The 8,353-nt window shown below is 40.1% G+C and overlaps 1 protein-coding gene across 1 annotated transcript; it reads left to right on the top strand.

Moving 5' to 3' along the window:
• The first annotated feature begins 359 nt into the window (after window positions 1-359).
• LOC138883238 (uncharacterized) lies at window positions 360-1,160 on the top strand. Its single transcript, XM_070163910.1, has one exon. It carries the CDS (start codon window positions 360-362, stop codon window positions 1,158-1,160), a length of 801 nt encoding a protein of 266 aa, XP_070020011.1.
• Window positions 1,161-8,353: the final 7,193 nt, after the last annotated feature.

Here is an 8,353-nt window from a genome sequence, read left to right on the forward strand (position 1 = left end):
GTCAAAGAAAAAATGCTCAATGGCAAAATCAACAACAATGGAGGTCATAAGGGAACCAAGGTAATTGGAACAACCAAAATCACCAAGGCAATTGGAGTGGTGGCAATTCTAATCAAGGCAATTGGAACAATCAAGAAAATCAAGGCAATTGGGGTACTCAAGGCAATTGAGGTGGCAACAATCAAAGCAATTGGGGAGGAAACAACCAAGGAGGGTGGAACGACAACAACAACCGAGGGTCATGTTTTCAAAGGCCCCTGATGTTCCAACAACCAAGCAATCCACCTCCCTATCTTTCTCAAGGCCCGAGCTCTTCTTCCAATGAGATGGGTAGAATTGAAAACATGTTTAAATAGTTGATGGAAAAGAATGCTGACTCTGATGCTCAATTAGCCTCGCACAACACTTCTATTTGGAATTTGGAGGTTCAATTAGGCCAAATCTCACAAGCTTTAAACACTCTTCCTAAGGGGGCACTACCTAGTGATACGGTGGTAAACCCTAAGGGTGAGAATAATACGGGACATGTCATGGCCGTGACTACTAGAAGTGGAAAAGATGGAGAGGCAACCACCTCAAATCAAAGAAGGATTGTGGATGAAGATGTTATGGTTCAAGAAGATGAAATCCCAAGCAATGTGGTTAAAGCTAATGAAGAAGTGATAATTGATATAGATAAAAATGTGGAGGAGACGCAAGAAGAGGTAAACTTGTCTAGGGAACACGTGATTGACATGCCAGAACCGATAGTGCCAAAGGCTAAGGCACCAAAGCTAAGGCCTCCTCCTATATGCCCTCAAAGGCTTGCAAAGCAAAATAGTGAGAACCAATTCAAAAATTTTATTGATATGATGAAAAGTTTGTCCATAAATGTGCCATTGGTTGAGGCATTGGAACAAATGCCGGGATATGCAAAATTAATAAAAGATTTGGTAACCAAGAAAAGATCAATGAATTGTGAGACCATCAAGATGACTAATCAAGTGAGTTCTATTGTGCACTCAATGGCTCCAAAGTTGGAAGATCCAGGCGCTTTCACAATCCCTTATGCTATTAGGAGCGCTGATTTTGCCAAAGCATTATGTGATCTTGGGGAAAGTATCAACTTGATGCCCTATTCAGTGTTCACAACTTTGGGAATTGGGCAATCAAGACCTTAATCCATGAGGTTGCAAATGGCAGATCGAACAATAAATAGGCCTTTGGGTATTATTGATGATGTATTGGTTCGAGTTGACAAGTTTATCCTCTCAACAGATTTTTTGATCCTAGATTATGAAGTGGACTATGAGGTGCCTATCATTTTGGGTAGACCTTTACTTGCTACAGGAAAGGATCTTGTTGATGTGGAAGCTGGTGAGCTTACTTTTCGGGTGGGTAATGAAAAGGTAGTCTTCCATGTGTGCAAATCAATGAGGCAACCCAATAGTAATAAAGTTTGTTCGTTTGTGGATTTGGTGACCGTCGTGATAGTTGATGATGCTAGTGCAACAATGAATGTTGAGGACAAATTGGAAGGCATTTTGCTCAACCTAGATGATGATGAGGAGAGATATGGCTCTGTGGAGTGTGTAAATGCATTGCAAGTCGTACACTTGTGAGCCTCAAAATCTATCTTTGGATCTTGAAAATCGGAAGACTCCTCCAACAAAGCCCTCCATCGAGCTACCTCCTACCTTGGAGCTAAAGCCATTGCCCCTGCACCTCAAGTATGAATTCCTTGGCCTTTCTTCTACTTAACGGTTATTCTCTCTTCGTGCTTAACTATCATATAGGTAGAATCCACATTGGAGGTGCTACAAAGGAGGAAAAGAACAATCGGTTGGACTTTGGCAGATATCCGGGGCATAAGCCCCGCCTTTTGCATACACAAGATTATTTTGGAGGAGGGTGCCATACCCTCCATTGAACATCAAAGAAGATTAAATGAAGCAATGCAAGAGGTGGTGAAGAAGGAGACAATTAAGTGGTTAGATGTCGGGGTTATCTACCCCATTTCCGATAGCTCGTGGACCTCTCCGATGCAATGTGTCCCAAAAAAAGGGGCATGATTGTGGTTTCAGATGACAAGAATGAATTGATCCCAACAAGAACCGTCATCGAGTGGAGAGTGTGCATGGACTATAGGAAGCTCAACAAAGTTACTCGAAAAGATTATTTCCCGCTTCCATTTCTTGACCAATTACTTGATAGGTTAGCGGAGTGTGTTTTTTATTGCTTTCTTGATGGATACTCCGGTTATAACCAAATCCTTATTGCTACTAAGGACCAAGCGAAAACCACTTTCACTTGTCCCTATGGTACGTTCGTATTCTCGCGGATGCCTTTTGGGTTGTGTAATGTACCGACGACTTTTCAACAGTGTATGATGGTTATTTTCACCGACATGGTAGAGGACATTCTTGAGGTCTTTATGGACAATTTTTTTGTGGTTGGGAATGTCACACCTCCTTTTTCACTACCTACACCCCCGTAAGGGGCGTAAAGGAGTTTTTCCAATTAAAGGACAATCGGAACGAGATTTAATTATTAATTATTCAGAGTCGCCACTTGGGAGATTAATGGTGTCCCAAGTCACCGATGGAATCCCGAACCGAGGAAAAATATGACTCTGTTACAGTCCGCGAACCAGAAATCCGGGTAAGGAATTCTGTTAACCCGGGAGAAGGGGTTAGGCATTCCCGAGTTCCGTGGTTCTAGCACGGTCGCTTAACTGTTGTATTTGATCTTATCTGATTTTAGTACATGCTAGCTTATATGCCCTTTTTTATTCGTAAACCGCCTTTATTATCATTTGTTTTAGCAGAATTGCGACGTTGTGAAAGCGTGTTTCGAGCCACGTCGCAATCAATGCACCCGTAGTTATCAACACGTTTCGACTTCGACGAGATTTGGATTTGAGTCGCATCAATGCGCACCCGATTTTTAAGAAAGTTATTTAATTAAATCGTGCCTAAAGATACTAACGTAGTGTTACTTTGGGGAAGAGCCATGAAGTTCGCTAAACGGCCATCCCAAATTCTAATTATTTCGACAATTAATTACTAAAGGCCCACATTTATTCAATTTTGTGCGGTGAGGCTCGTCTTAATTTGTGAACCTCTTTTCTATCATTATTTATTTTATAAGAATTACGATGTCGCGAAAACATGTTTTGAACCACGTTGCAATCAATGCACCCGCGATTATTGACACATTTTGGCTTCATCGAGATTTGGATTTGGGTCGCATCAATGCGCACCCGAGTTTAAGAAGGTGATTTAATTAAGGGCGTGCTTAAAGATTCTAACGTATTGTTATTTTGGAAATGAGGTGAAATTCGCTAAACACCATTTCCTAGCCTATACAATAGAATAATTGTGTCATTAACTACTTAAGGATTTTAATTAATTGGGCCTATAATTGTTGAATTTGAAGTAGAAAATACGGACAAAATACCAATCGAATGGGCCCTGAGCTCACGAAGCCCAACCAAGCCGAGGCTGCGGACATAGCCCCTTTAGAGAACATTGGCGTCAGGCCCAGGGCAGGCCCAAGACTGAGCTTGCATTCACACAGCCCAGGGATTGAATCCTTGGGCCCTATTTCAATCCCTTGTATAACTACAGTCTAGGCTGCCTTCACATCCGCTAGGCCCAAAGTTGATTTAGCATGAAATTGTGCCCAACTCATTTTAGATCCAAAATTAAAACAGCATACCATGAAACTTAAGCAACAGAAAATAACCGTATAAACATGCAATGCTCACTTTCAAAGAACTTCACCCCGGATTGTACACAAGAATTTGACTACCCAGATGCCCAATTAAACAGTTCTAAACATGTAATCTACCCTAATGAACAAGTTCAATATACACATTCTGCCAATTACATAACAAGGAGGTACACTACTGCTGTTATTAAAGAGACAGAATACTTTCAATTGAATAGCAAGCCTTGGAACACTTCATTTCAACTTCAACATACACCATTGAGATTCAGGGAAATGTACCTGGATATTTGAATATGAAATAGAGAAAAGGTGAGGGTTCAAGTATTTTGAACAACAGCAGCAGCAAACCAGCAATGTGACAACACAGAGACACAGACAGATTACTTCAAAATCAGAAATGCAAGCCCATTTCCACAAATCAGGCTAACATACCCCTGTCCCTCACAACTGAAACCCAATACTGAGAATGAAACTTTGGAACTGTTTCAGATTTCCATTTTTTGATGTTTTGTTTTCTGAATAACTTAAAATTGAAATGCCAATTAAAATACAGAAGTAATGAATGCTCAGATTAAAACTTAAGGCTCAAGGCAGAAAATCTGAGAGCCGCCCCCTTTTCCAAGGCATCTAATGCCCTTTTATAGGCAAAAACCCAAAGAATGAACTAAGTTCTGATTTCTCTAATTAGTCCCTTTCTATTTTCATTTTGGTCCCTCTATTCTTATCTTGCTAAACAAGTAACTGCAATGTACTTATTAAAATTTACACTTGAAACCCTTTCTAGAAGGTCCTCAAGCATTCCTCTACCCCTACAATACCCATACTGCCCTTCTTTATACCTTGATATTACTATTCTTATCAGAACTACCATTTTCCCTACTCAGACTACCCCTGAAAGCCTCTCAAAATCACTGACCTTACCCTTACCCTTAATAACTAAACCCAATACCTTAACCCAGTCTGAAACCAATCTAAATCAATTAATTACAATCAGAAACCAACTAAAATTAATCAATTAACAAACAGAGACCAGCTAATCAGACTGACTAACTCAATGATGTTCAACTAACCAACTCAAATAAGCTAAAACAAAAATAGACTGTGATTAAGCCACCATGAATAACATTAAAAGAACTTAAACTAATTATTAATCCCCAAAATTATAATCATTCAATCAACTTAACAAACTCAGAAAAATTAACAGAACCCAAAGTTAAACCAAAAATTAACAAGACAATAATGAAACAATGACTGCAAGTAATATTTTAACCATGCGAGTAAAGAAACAGTAAAAGAAAGGACAGAACAACTCACCAATGCAGAGAAAAAAACTCCGGCCAGTCAAGAACATACGAACCCTTTTAGATTTTTGACGCGTAACATCCCCAACCATGTGTTCTTACACTAAAACACATGGTTAAGGGTGCTACGGTTCGAAATCAGAAGGATTTGATTTTAGGGTTTGGGTCATGATTCTTAGATCTAATTTTTGGGACATTTCAGGGTGATTCGATAAGAAACAACCACAGATTGGAGTTGAGGAAAGGCTGGGGGTTCTAGGGTGTGAATTTGGGCCGAATCGGACAAACTATCAACTGGCCGGAAAACTTCAAATCGAGATTCGAAGAGTTCCGGCCCTATTTGAGGCAAACCAATGAGTGTAGTAGCAAGAGGAAGGTGAGGGGAACCCATGGTGTTATTTTCAGGGTGAACGGGGTAAGTCACGTTCACCGCCGGCAAGGTTTTTTAGGGCGGCGCGGATTAGGGTTAGGCGAGAAAGGGTGGGGTGGGGAAGACGACGTAAATGGGGGTAGGGGGGTCTGATTCGGACATATATATATTTGAAACCTCGTTAGTTCCGGACCGTTGGATGGATGAGATCCAACGGTCCTGATCCAAGGGCCTCGAAACGACGTCGTTTGGATTTGTTATGAACCGGACTGGGTTGGGGAATTTGGGCTGGATTTGATTTAAGGAATTTGAGGTGTTTTGGGCCTGAACGTTTGGTGCCTTTGGCCCAACTTCCGGGTCTTAAACAAGCTTAATTCCATTATGTATTTATTTCCTTTTTGTTGTTTGTTTTTTTTCCTTTTTTTTTCTTTTTTCCGTTTTTTACAATTTTCCTAATTTTCTAATTTTTGTAAAAGTGTAAAACTAACATGAAATTATTCAGAAACAAAGATTAATTAATTCCTAAAAATTGTTTTAAGTAAAAAAAAACTATTTCATGACAAATGCAAAAGTGAACTATCTTTGTGATTTCTCATGTTTTGTTCTAAACAACTTAAACCTAATGGCTACTAAAATATAAAACTAAAGCCTAAATGCCAAAAATGCATATTTTTGTATTTTATAAAAATTAACATGTGCAAATAAAATGCAACAATTATCAGGAAATATCACCAAGATGCACAAAAACTGGTAAAAATAAAGAGAAAAATTATTTTGTTTGGGATTTTGGAAATTATTCATATATAGGACAAAAATCACGTGCTCACAGGGAATTCGTTTGAATGTTGTTTGAACAATTTAGATAGGGTGTTGACTAGATGTGAGGAGACAAATTTGGTGTTTAATTGGGAGAAGTGTCACTTCATGGTAAAGGCATTGTTCTTGGCCACAAAATTTTAAAGCATGGTATTGAGGTCGATAAGGCCAAGATTGAGGTGATCTCCAAACGCCCTCCCCCTACATTCGTGAAGGGAGTGAGGAGCTTCTTGGGCCATGCGTGTTTCTATCGCTGATTCATCAAGGATTTTTCCAAAGTGGTGAACCCATTGTGCAAACTTTTGGAGAAGGATGTCAAGTTCCATTTTAATGAAGATTGTATAAAGGTATTCGAGTTGCTTAAGTTCAAGTTGACTACTACTCCTATTATCACTGCACCGGATTGGAGCTTGCCTTTTGAGCTCATGTGATGCTAGTGATGTTGCGATTGGAGCGGTGTTGGGGCAAAGATTCAACAAAATCTTCCATCCGGTCTACTATGCTAGCAAGACCGTGAATGATGCCTAAGTCAACTATACAGTGACCGAAAAGGAGCTACTTGCTATTGTTTTTTCCATGGAGAAGTTTCGGCCATATTTGATGGGTACTAAGGTGATTGTTCACACCGACCATGCGGCGCTTCGGTATTTGATGATCAAGAAAGATTCTAGGCAAGGTTGATGCAGTGGGTGCTTCTATTGCAAGAGTTTGATCTAGAGATTCAAGACCTTAAGGCTAGTAAGAATCAAGTGGCGAACCACTTGTCTCGTTTGGAGGAGGAGGGGAGGCCACATGATGGCTTTGAGATCAATGATTCATTCCCGACGAGCAACTCCAATCTATTTCAATGATCAGAATGCCATGGTTCGCCAATTTAGCCAATTATCTTGTGAGCGGTATTGTACCAAATGAGTTCTCTTCAAACCAAAGGAAGAAGCTCAAACGGGATTGCTTGGACTATTATTGGGATGAGTCGTATCTTTTCTGGATATGTACCGATGGTGTGATCCAGAGATGTGTGCCGGAAGAAGAACAAATGGGAATTCTTGAGGCTTGCCACTCGTAACCGTATGGTGGTCACCATGGTTGAACTAGAACGGCTACAAAGGTTTTGACTTGCGGATTCTATTGGCCTACCCTTTACAAGGACACTAGTGAGCTTGTCAAGCGTTGTGATGAGTGGAAAAGGGCGGTAGGATTTCTAAGAAGAATGAGATGCCCCTTACCACCATTTTAGAGATTGATATCTTTGATGTTTGAGGTATTGATTTCATGGGACCGTTCGTGAGCTCTTGTGGGAACACTTACATTTTGGTAGTTGTGGACTATGTGTAAAAATGGGTTGAAGCCGTGGCTTTACCCAACAATGAAGCTCGAAGTGTGGTGGCATTCATGAAAAAGAATATCTTCACAAGGTTTGGTACTCTGAGGGCCATTATTAGTGATGGGGGTTCGCATTTTTGCAATCGAGCTTTCTATATCTTACTCACAAAATATAGTGTCACCCATAAAGTCTCAACCCCTTACCATCCTCAAGCAAGAGGACAGGTTCAAGTCTCCAACCGGGAGATCAAGAGTATTTTGTCAAAGACTATGAATGCCAACTAAACTAATTGGTCGAGAAAACTTGATGATGCTCTTTGGTCTTATAGGATGGCTTACAAAAAGTCGATTGGGATGTCTCCATATCGATTGGGTGTTTGGGAAAGTGTGTCATATTTTGGTAGAACTTGAGCATAAGGCCATGTGGGCTTTTAAAAAGTTGAACCTTGAGTGGGATGTCGCTTCAAACCTAAGAGTGGCACATTTGAATGAGCTTGATGAATTATGGTATCATGCCTACACAAGTTTGTCCCTTTACAAGGAGAAGATGAAGTACCTCCATGACAAGTACATCCACAACAAGGAGTTTAAATAAGGTTATCTTATCTTGTTGTTCAATTCCCGATTAAGGATGTTTTGGGGCAAGTTGAAATCAAATTGGAGTGGACCCTTTGAAGTAGTGAATGTAACCCTCTTTGGTGCTCTAGATTTGTAAAATAAGAGTGATAAGGTTTTCAAAGTAAATAGGAACCGGGTTAAACATTACCTTTGCAAGGTTGATGATGGCCACATTGTGGCGGTTCTTCATTTCAAGTGATTGGTAATTTGCATC

This window comes from Nicotiana sylvestris, chromosome 12, assembly GCF_000393655.2.
Source record: "Nicotiana sylvestris chromosome 12, ASM39365v2, whole genome shotgun sequence".
Lineage (NCBI taxonomy): Eukaryota > Viridiplantae > Streptophyta > Magnoliopsida > Solanales > Solanaceae > Nicotiana > Nicotiana sylvestris.